At 34.4% G+C, this 22,158-nt stretch overlaps 1 protein-coding gene across 1 annotated transcript in view; it reads right to left on the bottom strand.

The window, feature by feature from the left end:
• Window positions 1–12,007, bottom strand: part of LOC131039643 (uncharacterized) — a 43,520-nt gene extending 31,513 nt beyond the window's left edge. Inside the window, exon 1 of the mRNA XM_057972431.2 lies at window positions 11,399–12,007. Coding sequence (XP_057828414.2) covers window positions 11,399–11,703 — 305 coding nt within the window. The 5' untranslated portion in view covers window positions 11,704–12,007. The remainder of the gene's footprint in view (window positions 1–11,398) is intronic.
• Window positions 12,008–22,158: the final 10,151 nt, after the last annotated feature.

Below are 22,158 nucleotides of genomic sequence, written 5' to 3'. Positions count from 1 at the left end.
TTGACAATATTTATTGATTTTTTCACTGTTTTTTGAAGAATCTCTAGTTTTTCAAAAAAATTCAAACCCTAACAGTTTTTTTTATTTTTTTAACTTTCAATGATGTCTAAAATTATTTAAACTAATTTAGATTGTTTGCTAAATTTTTTAACTAAAATATTAACTTTGTCTTTTCACTTTGTATGTGTAGGTTAACAGTTGACCATTAATTTATAATGGCAAATATAGGTAGTTCAACTTCAGCTTTAGGGTCTAACTGGCCACTAGAACCATGCCCATCTAGATATGTAGGCACCCGTCCTAAAGGTGCTAGAGATAGGGCTTGGAGGTATGCCTATGAAGGACCGAGACCTAGGTCGGTGATATGCATTAAATGTGAAAGAGTATTTCATGGAGGCATAACCCGCCTCAAATACCCACCTTGCAGGCATCAAGAAGCATGATGCTAGGGAATGTCTTGGAGCCACAGAAGAAATAAAAAGAGACGTTAATGTCATACTTGCAGCTAGGGAAGAGAAAAAGTTGCAAAGGGAGAGGACAAAACTAGCCATGAGAGCAGCCATAACTGAATCTCAAGGTGCTTCAATTGACCTTGAAGAAGAAGAAGAAGCACTTCAGTGCTTAGTGGGCTCTCGTCGTATAGCCCACGTATCCATAAGCCCAACACCACCTCGGCCATCACTTCTGCTTCTTCTAGTAGAGCACCTACTGCACAGTCTATAGGTGATTATTTGTGCCCAGGAACACGCCTAGAGCACAACCATCATTAGAGGCAACTAGATGGAATAGGGAGGTGCATGATAAAATAGACATTGCATGTGCCGATTTTTGGTACTTCAACAACATCCTATTCAATGTGGCAGACAATCCTTATTGGCTTAATTTGGTGGGACTTAAGGAAAAGGATTCAAGGCCTCTTCTTGCAGGGACTTGGGTGGGAGGTTAGTAAATAGTCCACTTGATTTCATTTTTAAATGTTTTTCTTGTTTATTAAATCAAAATTGTGTACTAAGACCTAATTTCACTTTGTTCTTGTAGGTTGCTCACAAATGCAGTTGATAGGGCAAAAGAAGTGGTGGAGGACCAAAGAAAAGAATGGAGAAAATATGGCTGCACTATTCTTTCTGATGGGTGGATAGCTGGCAAAAACCGAACCATAATTAATTTTTTGGTTGCTTGCAAGAACAATGTGGTGTTCTTGAAATCGATGGATGCCTCCAACAAGGTGAAAAATAATATTGAAACATTGGCTCTAATGTTGGAGAAAATTGTCATGGAGGTGGGAGTTGAGAATGTGGTGCAAATAATCACAGATAATGCAACAACATATGTGGCAGCAGGTAGAATCTTCCAAGATAGGCACCCCTCTTTTTGGACACATTGTGCAACACATGTCCTTGAAGATGCAAGGAGGATCACAAAATATATTTACAATCACCCTTGGGTTCTTCACTTGATGAGAGAGCACACCCAAGAGAGAGATTTGGTAATAATGGGTGTCACAAGGGTTGCAACGATTTTCTTGACGCTACAAAGCATTCTTGGTGCATTGACTTCTTTGAAACAAATGTTTGTGAGTCAAGCATGGCTAGACTCACCTTATTCAAAAAAGCCCGAAGGAGAGGGTGTTGCATGCATTGTCTTCGACAAACTATTTGCACAAAAGGCTACACAAATTGTGAAGGTAACTTCAAAACTTGAATATTTATTTATTCTTGATTCAAGTCTCTCATTATTAATTTGTAACTTCAATAGTTAATCTTTTTGTGATTTGTATTTTTCAATTGTAGGTGTCGGAGCCCTTGGTTAGAGTTCTGCGCTTGGTAGATGGGGACCAAACCCCAATGGGGTATGTTTATGAGGCCATGGATAGGACCAAGGAGTCTATCAAAAATTACTACAAGGGGGATCCGTTTAAAACGGATATCCATTATGGAAAACAAAATGGATATCCATTTTGAAAATTTTAGAAAAACACATTTTAGTAAAATGGGCATATCTTTTACATTTAAAATAGGCATAATTACTACAAGGGGGATAGACTCAAATTTGATCCCATTTGGGAAATTATTGATAAGAGGTGGAACAATTAGCTCCACCAACCCATTCATGCAGCAGGGTACTACCTCAACCCTCGTTTTAAGTTCGAGGATTCTTACTCAAATCCTAATGGAGAGGTCATGGAGGGCCCCACTACATGCATTCAGAGGATGATACCAAAGGTTGAGGTGAGAGACCTTGTTGTGGCCAAACTCCAAAATTATGAGGAAGCAGGGGGTAAGCTATTCTCTTCAAAGCTGGCCAGGAGAGGAAGAACCACTCAAACCCCAGGTATAATATTTGCCATTTGGATTTTGGGGTGTAAAGTAAGTACTTTGCTTTCTAACTTTTCAATATTTTATTTTGCAGATGCTTGGTGGCAAAGTTGGGGTGGAAATATCTCAAATCTCAAAAAATCTATCCTCGAAATCTTATGTCAACCTTGTAGTTCATCCAGTCACGAGCGCAATTGGAGCTTGTTTGAGGCCATCCACCCAAAGAAGAGGAGCAATTTAGCTCAAAAACGCCTCAATGACCTTGTCTTTGTGCAATATAATCTTCAGTTGCTCATAAGGAAGGTAGAGGAAGCATCGGCTAGTCCAATTGATTTGGATGATATAGATCCTTACAGTGATTGGACATTACAAGAGCAGCCTCCATTGTTTACAGAGGATGACATCTATTATTTGGAGAGGTAGGCTATAGAGGAGGAGGGGGTGGATTTGCTTTCACACTGGATGACATTGAGGAGGATGAGGAGGATGGGGAGGATGAGTCATTGTCAGTGCCAAGAGCAACTAGAGGTAGAGCTACATCCAAGATGGAGGTCGAGCCACAGCCTGAGCCAATCATACCAAGCGAGGCACAGCCACACCCACGGCAGACTTCTAGGACTAGACCCTCTAGTTCTACCTCTCCCCTAGTTTTTAGTAGAGCTAGGAAGAGGAAGATTGAAGTGTATTGATGTATTTACTTTTAGTTTTACAAAAACTATTTACTATTTTGCTTCCAACCATTAGCATTCCTCATGAGGATGCGATTTTGTACCCACTTTGCATTTAAACTAATTAAATATATCTAGACTCGGCTTGTTTCTTTTGTGTTCTCATTTATTGACTCATTAGATGCATCTCCTCATTGAATTTTGCAAAAAAAATGCATATCTAATAAAATTTAAGCAATTTTTAAGTTGCCGAGTTTTTTTTTCAGGCCTTGGCGAGTTTTTGGTTTTGGCAAGTAGTTCAACTATGGATACATCTGAAAAAGTCCATTTTGATGCTCTTCTATTCAATGAAGTACTAAGAACCAAGTGCCATCATTGAATTATGTTGTTCATTGAAGTACTAAGAACCAAGTGCAATCATTGAATTGCCGTAAGTGACATTTGAAAATTTTCACTTGGGAGTTCTGCTATTGACTCCCAAAAAGATTTCTCTTGAGCCAAAGAGTGCAAATCACAGCACAAAAATGATTGTTCCCTTTCTAAAACATTTCATTTTTTTTGCCTTAAAACAGTATTTTAAATTCTAAAATAATAATTGCATTTAAATTTATAAATATAACTTGAATCAAATTATGAATTTTATTACAATATTCAAATAATTCTAAAAAATATCTTATCTTGATTTTCTGCTAGTTTCTTCTTCCAATTTGCAGCTATTTCATAAATGTTTGTCCCTGATATCTAGGCAAGTTATGGGTTTTCATCCAATAATTTGATAGGAGAAAATTAAGCATTTTCATCTTTAAATCTCTTGATTTTTCCTTGGAGGGTTTGCATCCTCTTCGGCTGTAATTATTTACTTGCAAAGTCACTTCATAATTTCTTCCAATTGATTGATGTCTTCTTCTCATGGAATGATCTCCCATAAATACCATATTTTTGAAAGAATCACAACCTTTCTCAACCACTACCACTACCCTTTGGTAAATTGTAGTTTAATTTGAATATGTTTATCTTAAATTGTTAGAATGAATCTAGGGCCACTTTTATTAGCATTATCTCATTGGTGATATTGGCACCACTTTTCATTGACTTCTTAGTGGATTGCATACTGCGATCTAGTTTTGAAGTCTTTCAGATACCATAAACCATATATTCAGTGAAATGGCAAACAGCGGTTATTGCTTAACGTGACAGAGGTTACACTGAAATATTCCATATGGATGTTCTCGTATTGACTTCAAAAATTAATTTCTATTGACCTAGAGTGTAAGTCAAATTATAGCAAAATTGTCAAATTACCTCTCCCTAGCTTTAATCCGTAATATCCCAGATGTACTATTTTTTATTATTTTATTTATATATAGAGATCAGCACAAAATCATTGATTATACAACTCTGTTGAGGTTGAGTGTATCTCTTTGAATTACTCGATTCTGTAACAAATCTAGCACAAAGTCACTGAAAAACTCTTTCGAAAGTTATGAGAAATTATTAGGTCCACTATGAAACCTTCAACTTGTTTAGATTCTTAAACAAATTATGAAATGCAGATTTGAATTATAAGTATCCCTCGTAACTCTTGCCCAAATTGGAAGCACAACTCTGGACCAATAATGGAATCACCATAATGATTAATGTCCTGGCTGTGACAGTGATTTTAAAGGCTAGAACATTTCTAATTTTTGCTCTAAAACATTATTTCCAACTTAGAATAATAATTTATATTTAAAATTTAAAAATATAACTTTATCTAAAATGATGAAATTTATTTAAAATATTCAATTTTATAATTCTACAAATAATTCTGAAAATATAACTTATCTTGGTTTTCTGCTATCATTCTCCTTCAAACTGTGATGATTTCCTCTTATATGTCTACTTTGGAAGTGCTTTCATCATGAAAGTTTATTATAATATTCAATTTTATAATTCTACAAATAATTCTGAAAATATAACTTATCTTGGTTTTCTGCTATTATTCTCCTTCAAACTGTGATGATTTCCTCTTATAAGTATCCCTCGTAACTCTTGCCCAAATTGGAAGCACAACTCTGGACCAATAATGGAATCACCATAATGATTAATGTCCTGGCTGTGACAGTGATTTTAAAGGGCTGCTAGAACATTTCTAATTTTTGCTCTAAAACATTATTTCCAACTTAGAATCATAATTTATATTTATAAATATAACTTTATCTAAAATGATGAAATTTTATTATAATATTCAATTTTATAATTCTACAAATAATTCTGAAAATATAACTTATCTTAGTTTTCTGCTATTATTCTCCTTCAAACTGTGATGATTTCCTCTCATATGTCTACTTTGGAAGTGCTTTCAGATCTGCTTGACTCAGGGGTTTCTATCTTGAACTCGGCAATGGCAAGATTAGGGGTTTTCATCCTTAACTTTCTAAGAGAATTTAAGGGGTTTTGTCCTTAAAACTCTTAATTTACCTTGGAAGGTTTTCATTTTCTTTGGCTGTAGTTTACTAGTGAACAGTCATAATATTTATTCCCCAAATCAATTATCTTCTCAATGAAATGAGTCACCACCCTTCACAAGAAATGAGTCAACCCCCTTCGTTGCTGCCTTTTGAGAATAATAATTTATTTTTGAATAAGCTAATGTGCCAACACTACTTCCTATCTTTGTGTGTAATTGTTTATTTACAAGTCACTTCATATTTTGCCAAGTTGATTCCTTTCTCCACAAAGAAAGGATCTATTATATTTGAGGGAGTCACAGCCCTTCCTATCCAATTGTTGGCTATGATGACTTTTAAATTAATTTCAATTAAATTCTTTTGTAGTCTAAATCGCTAGCATCTTCCTATTAACTTTGGCACCACCTTATTATTCTATTAGAAACCAACTCGATTGGACTATGGTTTAAAAGGGATTGCGATCTGATGTCGTTAGTGAGAACATGACAATCCACCCCTTCCCAAGATTGCTTGTCCTCGAGCAATTTTAAATGGGAGTAATCATGGAGAGAGTGTTCAAGATGACTTTCAAAGGCTCATACAAGAACTCCTTATAATATTCTTTACGAGATGCATGACATAAAAGTACATTCTTCCCAGCCTTATCAGGCAAGGCAACCACTACACCAAAATCCTAGACTAATGCACCCACTAGCATTGAATGGGATTTTTGTCCCACCAAGGTGCCAACACAAGCCAACCCCCTTGTGGACACATGGTTGTTGGCCCCACCACCTAATTCGGTACATGCTCACCAACACGACAAAGGAACAAACGTTTGCCAAGGTTTGGCCAACACATTGGATTTTCAATTTTTCATCCATCAAGGACATAACATACCCACCATGCTCCATAGGGCTCATCATTTGGAGAAGTTTAGTAATGGGATAGTCTATGTGAGCCTTTTAATGTCCACCATAATACTATGTACTTATGATCATAATCAAGTGTGCTAACCAAGACCAAGCCCAGCTAAATGAAATGGATTATAGTTTTCTAATATGTTGCAAGAGTAGGTTGTTTCATTCACCAATTCTTCATTCAACCTCTCTCATTTAATTCCAGTTATTCTTGATTGAATATTTGTAAAGGTACCAAGATCCCAAATCAATCTTGGAAATACAATGTATTTCATTAACTGTCTATTTGTTGCTGGGTCTTGTTTCAGTCACCAATTCTTCATTCAACCTCTCTCATTTAATTCCAATTATTCTTGATTGAATCTTTCTAGAGTTATCAAGACCCCAAATCAATCTTGGGAATATAATGTATTTTATTAACTGTCTATTTGTTGCTGGGTCTGGTTGATGCCATTCCTTAACAACTATGTCTTTCCTACTTTTAAAAGAATTTTGCTTGCTATCTATATTGCCTTGCAAAACTCCTTGAATCATACCTAACTCTACTAATGACTTTGTCTTTGCAATGACTTTCTTTGGAATTGTTTTTTATGAAGATTTATTTCACAATTCAACTTCCGTTGTGCTACTCTAATATTATCACAATTTGCAAAACTTGAACCAAGATATGTTTTTTTCCCTTAATCCAAAAAGTGAGTTATCCCAATAACTCTCAATAACGTAACCAAGAGTTGGAAATTTGCCAGGTCCGTAATTTAAGATAAGTTTGCTCTCGTCCTTAGAAAGAAGAAACAGAATGACATACTGCAATAGCATAGTTTGAAACCAAGTAAGGGAAGCATCAATCCAAAAATTACCCTTTTGCATCAACTACATCTATAAGGAACCGCTTTGGTTGGACCGACCCTACTGAATTTTCTAGATATTTCTTTGAGGCAAAGTAGGAAAATGAGCTTTTCATATATTAAGATGAGCTTTAGAAGCATGACACACATCTATGACCTTAAATGTGATGTTCTTTTTTAAATAATTTAATATCTTGTTGGTCCATTTTTAATATTCTCACACTTTGTAACTAGTCCAATCATAGAGTTTCCAAAAACATCCCTAAATTCTTCTCTCCTTTTTGTAATGTCCCCACCTTGAAATAGAATTTAATGGTAAATAATAATAATAAAATTCAAAAAAATAAAATTAAAATATAAAAGAATATAATTAGATATAATTAAAATTTAATTAAGTTAATGAATGGTCAAAAGACATGGAATGAAAAGTTGTGACTCTCATAAACATAAGATATAAAAGGGAGAAGAGAACCTCATTTGAGAGGGGATAGTTTGGGAATCAGAAGTGCAGATCTGATTTAAATAAGAAGTGCAGATCTGATCATGAATGTTTGTGTCCCTAAGGGCAGATATAATGAAAGAGTTGCGCTCTTTCAAAGGGTGCTAATGGTGGAAAGGGTGTGTCTCTTGCCAAAGGGCATACATGAGGAAGAGGTATGACCTCTCCCTCACATTGAGAGATATAAAGGAAAGGAATCAAAGCATCCACTGACATCACCATCGATCAGATCAGAACTGTTACTAAGTTACAGGCAGTAACATCTTTGTTCTTGGTGGCATGCATGGGGATGTGCTTAATATGTATGCTTAATATATGAAGCCTGATAATGTTCTTATGGAGAATTTAGTAGTACTATTAATATAGACTGCAATATGTATCATACTTAATACATGAGAAGTTAGTATACTCATAGCCCAATTACTTAATCATTTCTAATTCTTTCCCAAGGAGAGGCGTGGTGTTGTTAAGGAGATGTAATGTCTCTACTTTGAAATATAATTTAATAAATAATAATAATAATAAATTTAAAATACAAAAGAATAAATATAAAAATTAAATTATAATATAAAAGAGTATAATTAAAATTTGATTAAAGTTAAAGAATGGTCAAAAGACATGGAAGGAAAAGTTGTGAATCCCTCAACAATGAGATATAAAGGGGGGATGAGAACCTCATTTGAAAGGGGGGATAATTTGGAAATGAGTAGTGCACATCTGAATTAAATAAGTGCAGACCTGATTATGAAAGGTTATGTCCCTTTCAAAGGGCAGAAATAATGAAGAGTAGCACTTCTTCAAAGGGTGCTAATGGTGAAAGGGTGTGTCTCTTCCCAAAGGGCATGGATGATGAAGAGGTGTGACCTTTCCCTCACATTGAGAGATATAAAGGAAAGGAATCAAAGCATCCAACAACATCACCATGGATTGGATCAGATCAAAACTGTTATTAAGTTACAATCAATGGCATCTTTGTACTTGGTGGTATGCATGGGGGTGTGTTGAATATGTATGCTTAATATATGAAGCCGATAATGTTGTTATGCAGGATTTAGCAGTAATATTAATATAGACTGCAATATGTATAACAGTCATACTTAAATTTCATATATATTCATAATACATGAGAAGTTAGCATACTTATAATTTGAATCAAGTTATTATTGTCAGTATTTAAGAAGATGGTAATGAGATGTTCCAAAGAGGGGCAGTCTAAATCCAAGCAATAGGTTAAGTCCCAAGATAGGGTGGGGATCAGCGACCCATAAGCCTTGAGGGTATAGACCCAAGATAGGTAAGGGCTTGGATCTGTAAACTTTGAGGGAATCTATTGTATTTGGTCTCTAAGCGCTTTGGTAACATAACATACATAAACCCTTCTCCCTTAAAACTGAAGCAGTAGCAGGGTTTGATATCTATATTAACAAACTATGAATAATAAAATTAATCATCTAATGAGGAAAATAAATAAGCACTTGTTACTAACTAATTGAAGAATATCAATCAATTTTAATATTTTGAAATAGATCAGATAGGGGACATTACAGGAGAGGCAGAGTAAATCCATCCCAAAAATAGATGAGCCCCAAGGGTGAATGGACTGATGTTCCTGAAATCTGGGCTGCATTATGGAGGTAGTGTTATCGCACCCTAGACAAGTAAATCCCCATCTAGGGTTGAGAATTAGAAGGGATTAAGATTGGAGCTTAAATAAGGACAATATCAGTTGTACTATGAGCAACCATAGTTATTTAATATGTAATTAATGTAGCATAATAAACATTAATATATGTTGCTCTTTAAGAATTGGCAGCCTCTTAATAGGGGACATTACACTTTCATTCGGTAACTTAGGATCCATGCTTACAGGCCGTAGACATTGTTCTTGCAGTGAAAACAGAGCATCTAGGTTTAAGTTCGAAGAGGGGACATTATATAATCAAGCATTTAGGTACCTGAAGTTAAATGTACTATTGAGCTTTTATTGATTACTCCGTTTGGGCAAACAGTAATTTCTCTTGACCCAAAAGAATGCAAGACAATTTTCCTAATGTAACTGTGAAGTTACCATTCCCTAACTGGAATCAACTACTGTACAGAATTTTGAATATGGAGCTGCCGTTGATTTCTGCATTTAAGCATTCTGCCATGGTCTCAAAAAGAAGATTACACTTCACCCAACGAAAGCACATGTTAAAACATGGCGAGCTATGGTAGACCCGTAGATTATAGAGTATATACGCTAATCTCAAATCAACATTGAAGTGCTCAAAACTAACTATATTTATGGAGTTACTATTTGGTTACTTCATTTGTATATTCGGCTATGAACCCAAGAAACGGAGGTTTACACTTAACCGATGGACCATGGTGACTTGCTATACAACTATAATGTTAAATAAACACTGAAGTGCAGGAAACTGAATGTATTCATTGATTTGCATTGGTGACTGCATTTGAGTGTAGGCCATATCTGGAATTTTCTACTTGAGTTTAGGTTATATCCAGAATAGTCTATTTGAGTGTTCTGGTCTTAACTCTCAAAAAATGATTAAAAAATGATTTCTCTTGACACTTGGTACACAAAGTCCAAAGATAAAATAATGAAAAAAAATGCTTAGTTAATAACTTAATATAGCCCAGCTTAAAGCATTGATTGAACTTTAAAATTTTCAATGTATCGATTGAGTTGGTATCGGTTACTTCTTTTGGACATTCTGCTATGGATACATGAGAAAAAAGATCAAAGTTCATCCAAAAAGTATGTGAAAATAAAATGGTACAGCCTAACTAACTTAAATCACTGGAAAGCTGAAATTAAAATGTAGTTACTAAGTTGATATCCTCTACTCGTCATTCAAAAAGTACGTGAAAATAAAATTGGTGTTCCTAACTTAAATCAATCGCTGGAATACTAAAATTGCAATGTACTCATTTAAGTTGTCATTGCTTACAGCATTTGAGTATTCTACTGTGGACTAGAGATTATACTTACCTTAAAAAACATAAATCAAAAAGAATGGAGGTCTATGGCGAACTTACAGTGTTTCAAGATTAAATCAACAGTGTAGTGTTGAAACATGAAGTATTTACTGAGTTACTACAATTGCATCATTTAGGTGTAAATTCCAACTGGATCACTTAAGCTGGTTGTTTTGCTACTGACTTCAAAAAAACATATGGTTTCTCATGCCTCGAAGCAAATGAAGCCAAAGTAGTTAAAAAAATTATTTTGAACAGATTTACTTACAATACCCTAGATTAAATCACTGAAACTTCAATGCCTTCATTAAGGATTAGTTACTGCATTTGGGTTTTCTACACAGAAATCGTACCAGCGGAAATCGCTTTGCCCTCAAAAAGGCATAAATAAAAAATATAAAAAGTGGACAATGGCGTGCTTACTGTAATCAAAACTTCAATCAATCATTGAAATGCTCTTAAGTCAGAAGTAGAGTGAACTACTCCCATTGCTTAAAATTCAAAACTATTTCAATGTATTAAGTGAGCTGCTATAGATTACTGCATTTTGGGTACTCTGCTGCTACTGATTACTACATTTTGGGTATACTGCTATGGACCAAAATCATACCAAAATGGGATTGCACTTCACAGAAAACGTTATCATGTTGAGATAAAGTGGAGTATGATGGACTTAGCAGCGTTATATTTAAATCAATCGTTGAAATGCTCAAAACTCAATGTAATTAACAAACCATTACCATTGATTACAGCCTGGTCCACATCCATTTCTGCATTTGGGGCACACCCAAGAATTACCCTCCTGCATTTCCAGCACAATGTCTTCCCCATTCCTATTCTTCAAGCATGGTCCGCAAAACCTAATAGGACATTTACAACATTGAACATGATTTTCCACTGTTTTCTGTCTGCACCAGTGACAGGTTTTTCCATTGACAGAATCATAGAGACGACCCCCTTGACGCCTAACTCCAGGATTTGAGTTCCTCTTCGTTGCAGACTTTGGGGTTGTTCTGCTGATGTTGTCCTCTTCTTCTGTGGACATTTTTTTCCTCCGGCAGAGTAGGATGATCTATTTTTGGGCTACAGGAGGATTTGGACCAATTTGATCAGGCTTAAATGTGACCGTTAAAGCGAATCCGAGGAGCTGGAGATGGGCATTGTCCTACGAAAAAACAGAGGTACTTTCAAGAATCAGACCAATAAGTGTGCTTTGCTGACTACATTGTCAACTCGTCAAAATAGGGAATTTGTGCTAAAAGTTTAGCGACATCTTCTGTTTTCTCTTTATTTCCCTTTGGGGACACATAGGGTACAGATCGGAGTACCGGGATTAAAGAGTCAATTTCAGAGGGATAGAGATTGGCCACACGATTATTGGTATGAATAGCGCATGATGAGTGGAGACCAGTCACATCACCTCACACTTTCACACTTGCTTTGTTTTGGTGTGGATTTACATTAACAACGAATAGTGAGGAATTGATTTTTTTTAGAATTAACAAAAGTACACTGAGTGATGTGGGGAAGATGAGTCCCATGTTCCGGTCACCTTTAGTTATGGCATTGGGGTTGTTGAAACATTGTGTTGCACAATGCATGAAAAGAAACTACTTGATTAAAAGGCAATTTGCTAATATTGAGGCATGAAAAGCAACACGTGGATTAGAGGGCACTTTACTCAAATAGTATCAACCACTCAACATTACTAATTAGAGACTTTAATCCTATAAACCACTCAGCATTACTAATTAGAGACTTTAATCCTATAAAGTTGCATAGCATTAGATTTGGCGAACATGAAGTTGTACCATAGCATGTCCCTTAGTGTCGAAAATGGCTATTCAACACTAGAATGCACCAATGCATATGTATGCATAAGTTACCCTTATACACCATAACTTATACATTGGTGCATCTAGGGGATGGATGGTTGGATAGTAGTTTTCAATTGAGATGGAGGTTGGGTAGCTGAAATATTGAAGCTGGATGTCGGAATGATGCACAATTGGTGGGACGCGGCTATTATGGCTCCAAAATGTTATATTCGTATGTCGTGTTATATGGCATTCGTGAAAATCACAGTCGTTAATCGCTCCAAAATGTTATATTCATATGTCGTGTTATATGGCATTCATGTTATATTCGTATGTCGTGTTATATGGCATTCATGAAAATCACAGTTGTTAATCGCGTTATCGACGGTCAATAACACGCGAATGTCATATAACATAACGTACGAATATAACATTTTGGAGCTAGAATAGTTATAGCCCAATTGGTGAGGGTAATGATATATTTCTTGATTACATCATCCGCCAAGGTTTAAATCCTTTGGGTTTATAATGAGATTAGAATCATGTCCTAAGCAAATTTAATGGAATTGATACTTCTTAATCTTTAGCTATAACTTAAACGAATTGAGTATTCATGTAGCTTAGTCATGTGCTCTCAATATCAATAGGTTGCACAAGCATCCTAATGTTGTAGAACTTTTCTACAAACAAACAAGTGAAAAAGTCTTGGTGATGATTGAACTTATTTAGAACCAGGCAAACTCGGGAAACTATAAATGATACATGTTGGAAATAATTAACCCTTTATACGGTATCCCAAGTATGTTTGGGAATCAGTATCTAAGTTATGAACAAGAATATGCTTGCAAACAAAGCCTTTGATGCAAGTGGTTTTCTATACCACATTCACTAAGGATCTAAAAAAAATGCATTGTATAAAATGGTGAAGCTTTACTTTAAGAATATATGACATAATCAGCAGTGTTCCATATGATGTACTTTTGCTTTATGTTGTACCTAGGTCTACCTCAAGTTGTTGAATGATAATGGTAGGTAAGTATGGAAGATAATGGGTTGGAAATTAAACTTTTTTATTTGATAAAAAAAGATTTTTTTAAATATTGGGATTGATCTTGTTTGAAGCACATCATGGAAGTTAAAAATGTATAATTATAAAATAGGAATTAATGAATAATAGAAATTTAATGAATGACATTTGACACTTTTTAAAAAAATTTGGATAAAAAAAAATTTAATCTTCTCACCTTAGAAGGATCTTTACATGTTGTTCACACCAGTGTTTAAAGGTAAGATATTCTATGATGTAATGTTTATTTATTGACATTACTTTGTACTTTTGCACATATCCTTTATTCTCACTAGGTATATTCAATCCACCATTCTCCTCTTCTGTTTATGTGAGTTATTTTTTATTCCAATTTGATAATATTTTTCTTCCCTTTGATTTTTGCCCCTACATAGTAAGTTAGTCATTATGTCACAAAAATGACTAAAATCATTGAGGTGTTGTTGGAATTTATTCATATTTATTTTTCTTCAAAATCATTGAAGTATTGTTGAAATTTATTCATATTTATTTTTCTTTAAAATCATTGAGGTATTGTTGGAATTTATCTATATTTATATTTCTTCACTTTAATAATGTTTTTTCCCATTTGTGTATAGTGTTTGATCCCTATTACTATTTGGAGATTCATTTGATCTAATATTCCTATTATTCATCTAGTCGTTATGATGTTTTATCTATGTAGGCCCACTTTTAAGCTAGACAAGTCAAATCTAAGTAAAGTCTACCTCAAGTTGAACATGTTGTGGGGATGTTGGGAGAAGGTACCGCATTGTGATATTATTGGCCCATTTATTTGTTGTTGAAACTTTTTCTTCACATCCTTGATTTTTTTTTTCATTTATATAATATGTGGTTCCTAAAGTTATTTAGATAGTCTTTTGAGTTAATATTCCACTTGTTCATCTAATTCTTATAATATTTAATACATGTAGGCCCACCTTTAAGCTAGGCATGTCAAATCTAACTAAAGTCTTCCTCCTTTTGAGGATGTTGTGGCAAGGTTGGGAGAAAGTACCTTTGGTACGTTGGTTTTATTTGTATGGAATAGGGAAAAAAAATTAAGTGGATATGTAACCTTTCATAAGTTGAAGACTAAGAATTGATAATTATTGAACTATTGTGTAGGAAAATTTCATGAAAAATATTTTGAGAATGAGCATGTTGCAAGAGGTATCCAAGACCATCAATAGTTAACACATAAAGGGAGGGAGGAGGGAGTTGGTGGATAGCCTTAGTGAATGCAACTCTAGAGTGAGAAGGGGATTGACAAGGACCCATTTATGGCTATTTGACTATTGGCCTCTTGAAAAAATAGTTGAATATGGGCAATGAGCAAAGGACCAAATCCAAGCTATTTTAACATCTTATAAATTAAATACCACCTTATATATGATAAAAGATGTGATATTTTACACAATCCACATTATTGAGCAAGAATACTTTTGGATACCAACTTATACCCTTTATTAGAGTTCAATTTTCAAGAAGGGCATTTTTTCTTGTTTGTTTTTTCCCATTCTATTACTTCCCAATCCCAAGAAAAAAATAAAATTATCCAATATAAATCTATGGCTATTTGACTATTGGCCTCTTGAAAAAGTAGTTGAATATGGAAATGAGCAAAGGACCAAATCCAAGCCATTTTAACATCTTATAAATTAAATACCACCTTATATATAATACAAGATGTGATATTTTACACAATCCACATTAGTGAACAAGAATACTTTTGGATGCCACCTTATGCCCTTTATTAGAGTTCAATTTTCAAGAAGGGAATTTTATCTTGTTTGTTATGCCCATTCTACTACTTCCCAAGAAAAATAAAATTTATCCAAATATAAATCTACCCCCCAAGTGATTTGAGCACAAAGTTTCCAATACACGAGTTGTTTGGATCTATATTGTTTTGCTACATGTTTTATTTATCCATGCATAAAATCAAAATATTAATCATCTTCTTAGATTTTCCTCTATATTACATACTCCCTAAGTGGTGTCGCCTATAGAAAATTGTCATTTCAAGATATTTGAGCACTCTATTTGGCATGGGTGTCTCCATTATTTACATATAGAAATGATACTTGAATAAGCTAAATTTTAAATGTTATCTTAAACCCATAAATTACTATTTATGGTTGGTTGAATCTAAATTGTTAAATTTTCCTTTTTAACAATGTGTCTATTTCCTATTGATGATTACCCTCTAAATATTTAACTTACTCAAATCATTCAAAGTTTTTGATGAGCCAAAACAAAAAAGGCTTGTTGGCTACCTCATGGGAACACTACATGCAACTAAAAGACCAAGCGGGAGATAGGTATTATAAATCCCATCACACAAGGAACTTGCCTCATTGTCAAATGGATAGTGCAGGCTCTGTGAGGGTCTACTTCTTGGATCATTATATGCCATAGAATCTTATCTACTATTACTTCAAGATCAAGGTGTGCAAATTAATTGGAAAGACAAAATTCTCATGGCTTTCTTCATCAAACCACAAGCCTCTTTTTTTTTGAGTATTTTTAAAGCATGGAAAATAGTATCTCCTTGGCTAATTTGGTAGTACCATTCTCTAAAAATATTCTTAGTTCCCAACTTCATCCATTTGGTGCAATAGATTAGTGAAACCTAATGCGCTCCCTGTAGTCTAGTTTGTAACCACATGCAACCCAAATCATTGTGTAGAAAGTGGATTCAAAGACAATTGGTATTTGAATTCTACTAGTTCCTAACATAGATTTGTGTGACTCGTTTTATCCAATATTTTGTCTCTCTTGATCTTAAAATAAAAATTTCTACCACGGAGGAGTGCTGCAATTTTTGTTTTGTTGTGTTTCTAATTCTTTTTATTGTAATTTCAATCAGTTTAAGACTCACATTTTATGTACGGATTTTGGCAATGTCTAATGGGAATCATGTCATAGGTTCAATCTAACAATTTTTATTTTTTTGTGTTTACATTCCCAAGTTGTGGTCATGTCGAGTTCTTACGTAGCAGTGAATTTTCATATGTAGTAGCAGATTCGCTTATAAGTTCTTCAATTTAGCATGTTTTACAACTAAACAAATTTACATTATGCAGGGGCAAAATTGCAAGTTTTCAATGTGGATACACCAAAACATCATCCATTCCTAGATTAGTGGAATCATTTATCTTTGAGGGAATTCAACCTTTCTTAAGTGGATTTTTAGTTGATCATCTCAAAGTGGATTTAGAGAACTTGAGGCATATATACATATTTATTAGTGAATTCACTAATCAACTAACAAAAGAAAATATGTAGTTGATCATCTCGAAGTCGATTCATAGAACTTGAGTCATATTTGTGTATTTATCAATGTATTCACTAATCAGCTCACATAGGTAGATTTGTGGCACACAAGGGTGGATTTGCATCCCTAGAAGTAGATTTGCAGTAGGACACACAAAAGCGTATTTTAAAATAAAGAGGTAGATCTATGTTATATAGAGGTAGATTTGCTAGGTAAACTACAAGTGTTTCTATCCTTTTGTGTCATTTGATTTCTCTATCAATTTTAATCTACTAACTCATCTTTGCATTTGATCAAACTAATCGATTTGTGTAGCTTTCCTTCGATTGTCCAAGACCAAGTTTAGAAACTACTAACATAATCTCTTACAAGTTCACATCAAAGGCAATATCTTTCTTCACTAATTTAGGCACACCTTAATTTTTCTTTAAAGGGTAAATTTATAGTGTTTTCCATATTTGAGATTAGTGTTTTGATGTATGTATGTTCTACCCTTGCATTCCCATATGAGCTTGGGTATCAAAAATCACGCATTAATCCAAGTCTTGTTGTGTTAAATCCTAAGAGTGCTAACTTGCGTGTATGCTCTATCCTTACATTCTCGTTTGAGCCTAGATATTGAAAACGCCTAGCATTTCCCTCCCTTTTGGAGGCCTTCTTGGGGATTTGATCATCCCAAGGGACAACCTCAACCATGTGAACCAACAAGGTATATATGATGGTATGATGAAAGAATAAGTATCTGGTAGAATACTAAGAGGGGGGGGTGAATCAATATATTGAAAAACTGATACAAAGTTCCCAAGTTCAAACTCAGTCAAACAAAGTAAACATATCTCAGTCAAGATCAATATTCTTAGGAATACTTGACATTAACCAGTTTAACTGTTATGACAACTTTTAACAGTAAACACCTTCAATCTTGTAAACATCAACAATGCTTAATCTTAACTCAACCTATTCATCTCGCAATGCTTCTACTTAACATGCCTTATTAGAAGTTAACCAAATCAACAAATAAGATCACAACCACAAAAGCATTCACCACGTGACACAAATGTTTATATGTGGAAAACCCAAATAGTTAAAAATCACGGTGAGATGGGACTCACAAGGATAGCTATCTGAACTCTTTCGAAGTTTGCCCCATTAGAAGCCAAAGCCTGTTAGAGCTTTACAATAAGTCATGTTAAGAACTAATTCCGGTTAGGAATCATCCGGTTAAGGGATTTACAAATATGCCTTGTTAGAAGCACAATACCCTGTTAGGAGTAACCTCGCTGGAGGATTTAAGAATCCAAGCTAATGGACCACCTTGTTAGAGGATTACTGCGGTTAAGGGATTTTACTTCTGTTGTAATTGTTAGAAAACAACAAGTTTTCTTGATCTATCTGAGTAGCACTACATTTGCTTGATCAGATCCTTCTAAGCTTCAATTTGTCTTCACTCAAAGTGCAGATCCATTCACTGGTTGGGCAACCACACACTCAACGGGTTTTCTACCAATCTTGCCAACAACTTTTACAAACAACTTCATCGACCTTAAATACAAATCAATTAGGTTGGTAACACATCAAAAACCTAATTCTCATCATTGAGATTACAAACAAGTCGGTTCAATCTTGACCGTTAGAAATCATGACAATCTCTTCACATTCTTCAAGACAATTCCAACCGCTCCATGATCATCGCTCCATTGGACTTTGTAACTCATCACACGATGTGCATTAAATGCAATCCACTTTGCTCCTTCCCTAGACAATAAGCAAACGCGCCAAACCAATTTTAATTTAACCTCATACAATGATCACACATGTCTCCATCATTACTGCTCATCGGATAATAAACCAACAAACTTGATTGGTTAGGGTTTAACAGCTGATAGGGTTTACCGATTACATTACATAGAAAGGTTTGACCCTTTACACCGGTTCACCAGTTCAACTCACAAACTTTACATACCGGTTACAATATCATCTACAACTCTCTTCTTACTGGTTACTAGCCAATATCAAAAACAACAATATCAGCAATAACATGAATACCATTTACTGGTTCATTTGACATCAATGACAACATATCATTAATGCAATCTCTATGTAAAATGCCAATAAACTCAAAATGCCAGCAATCTCCCCCTTTGGCATTGATGGCAATACAAATATCAACGCCTATGATTGCTGCTGAGATTGGTGAATAGGAATCTTGGTTTACATTACCAAGTATTCACCTTTCTTTGTGTGTCTTCAGCCTGCTGGTGGTGAATAGGAATCCCAATTTACATCACCAAGTATTCACCATATTAGACACATAATACTTCTCCTTAATCACATAATTCTTCTCCTTAATCACATAATTCTTCTCCCCCTTTGACAGCAATGCCAAAGTGAAAGTAAAATGTGTAATTCTGCTCTCACTGTGCATCAGCATCATTCTGCAACTTGATGCTCCCCCTGTGGAATACATCCACTTCTTCATCAATCCATATAAGATTCTACAAGTAATTCAGGGACTGATGCAATCAGCATCATGTTCAACTAACTTCATGAAGAGGAACAACCCCCAATTGACTTCTAAGATACTCAAAAGTGGTCTTAGGCAGAGGTTTGGTAAAGATATCTACAAGCTGCTCCTTGGTAGAAACATGATCCAAGATAACATCTTTACTTTGAAATTTTTCCCTCAATAAGTGATATTTCAATTCAATGTGCTTAGTCCTTGCATGCAAAACAAGATTTTTAGAAATGTTTATTGCACTTGTATTATCACACAAAATCTTTATAGGTTCTAAGATTTTCATCTTCAAACCTTCCAAAATGTGCCTCATCCACATAGCTTGTGTGCAATTCATATAAGCTACTACATATTCAGCTTCAGCAGTAGATTGTGAAGTGCAACTTTGCTTTTTACTACTCCATGAGACTAGCCTTCCTCCTAGAAAGAATGCTCCACCGGTAGTACTCTTCCGGTCATCAATATTTCCTGCCCAATCAGCATCTGTGTATGCCTGCAAGTCAAAGTCTCCACCATATGGATACCATAATCCATAGTCAACAATACCTTTCAGATATCTAAAGATTCTCTTAGTTGCCATCAGATGTGCCTCCTTTGGATTCTTCTGAAATCTAGCCACAATACCAACTACATGGGCAATATCCAGTCGACTGTGAACAACATAGTGTAGTTTTCCAATCATTGACCTATATTCCTTTTCATCTACAGACTTAGATGCATCTTTCTTGGATAATTTACAACCTGTAACCATTGGGGTTCCAACTGGTTCACAGTCACTCATACCAAAAGTCTTCAAAACCTCCTTCACACACTTGGATTGAGTAATGAAAATACCATTCTTCATCTATTGTATCTGTAAGCCTATGAAATTTTTTATTTCCCCTACTAATGACATCTCAAATTCATTCTTCATTTCATCTGCAAAACAATTACTCATGTCATCATTTCCTCCAAATTGTCACAACCCTCCTTTATCACTTTTTGATTTAAATGCAATTCTATTATGTTTTTGGTTAAACTACTTAAATTGATTGAATAAATGTTATAAAAGAATAAAATGAACACACACACACACACTTGGAGAATATAATTCAAAAGGCATTATTTTTATTTATTTATTTTCCACTCTCAATTATGGCACATGTTGTAGGAAGAATAAGAAGCTTCTAGAGGAATCTCCACCACCTTGCATGTAACTCCCCCGCTAACTTTTTAATCAATTTGCATGAGTCCAATATTGGAAAAGAATCTCTTTTTTAATTAAATTCTCTAGATAGTGGAATTGAGGGATTTTTTCTTATAAAATTGTATGCAAGTTTCAAAGAAGGGAGTTGATTATGTTTTGAAGAAAATTTCCCAAGTTTTAGTAGTAGTATCTTCTTTGGTAGTCTCATTTTTTGTTGCAGGATTTTTAAGTGGTTGTTTGAAATATTTCTCTCAAGTTGCAAAGGAGGATCAAAAGGATAGCTAGAGGATTCAACATCAAGTTTCGATAAGCTAGGTTCTCTTCTTGTTATTTCACATTCACATATGAGAATTGGTATTATCCAAAGATAGTTTCTAGATTCTCCCTTATTGTAAATCTTTTCTTCTTGTTTTGGAATAAATATTGATAAAATACTTTCACATAATACATGTAAAGGATAGCTTTATTATTTATCTTATTTTTTTAAGAAAATATGCACATAATCTTGCTTTTTATTTTTCCAAAGATTTTAGATCTGTGCAAAAATCATATTTCCTTTATTTTTAAATCTCTTTTTCTGAGATAAAACTCTTCCCTGTGTGATTTGAATCTTAATCTTTATTGCTTCCCTCTAATCCATTTCTCTAGTTCTTCGAATGGAAATCTGAATCTCATTCTTTAAATAAATCTCTCTGGGAATATTAGTTGAATCTCTATGAATATTAGTTGAATAAAATCTCTCTGTGAATATTAGTTGAATCTCTGTGAATATTAGTTGAATAAAATCTCTCTCCCTATGAATGCTGGAAAAAAACTCTCTCCCTGTGAATACTGGAAATAAACTCTCTCCCTGTGAATGCTGGAATAAACTCTCTCTCTGTGTAAATATTAATCTCCTGTTTACTGTAAAATCAATCTAAAGCAATTACCTACCTCTGTTATCTATTTTATTCATGTTCTTATTTCATAAATAAATACTCTTTTTGTTTATATATATCATTAAATAATTGGGAATGTAAACCATATATATATATATATATATATATATATTTCAAATGTTAAAATATATTAATGTTGCAAAGTGATTATAATTTAGCAATGACACGGTCTTTGAAAATTATTTCGAATGAATAACGGATGGCGTGCAGGGGAGGCGGTTACAATCGGTTATTGTAACCGCCGGGGGCAGTGGCACCCTCCACTACCCCTGCAGTCACTGTCACGGCAGTGGCCGCAGGGGAGTGGAGGGGTCCACGGTGTCCCCTCAACCTTGCGGGCTTGCGCATGCAGGACCGCAAGGGTGATGGGACCTATGGTCCCCACCCCCCCCTATTTACTATTAAAACAAACAATTCGCTTATTTTATTTTTGTAGTTAGTTTTTTTTTATATATTCTTTTTAAATTGCAATTTGGAATTTTTAGTAATTACTTTGGGTTAAATTTTAAGTTAATTGCTAATAATTGTTTTAGTTAAATTTTAAGTTAATAAATTAGGATTATTTTGAAAAAGGTTTTTATTATTGTCTCAATCCCTTTGAGGATTTATTGGATTACTTGATTGGTGATTTTAGGCTCACTTAAAAATAAATAAGTCTTATTATTATGATTTGATCCAAAATTTCCAAAAGTACAAAC

Source organism: Cryptomeria japonica, chromosome 5 (genome assembly GCF_030272615.1).
Source record: "Cryptomeria japonica chromosome 5, Sugi_1.0, whole genome shotgun sequence".
In the NCBI taxonomy this organism is placed as follows: Eukaryota; Viridiplantae; Streptophyta; class Pinopsida; order Cupressales; family Cupressaceae; genus Cryptomeria; species Cryptomeria japonica.
This window is presented reverse-complemented; position numbering and strand designations above follow the sequence as displayed.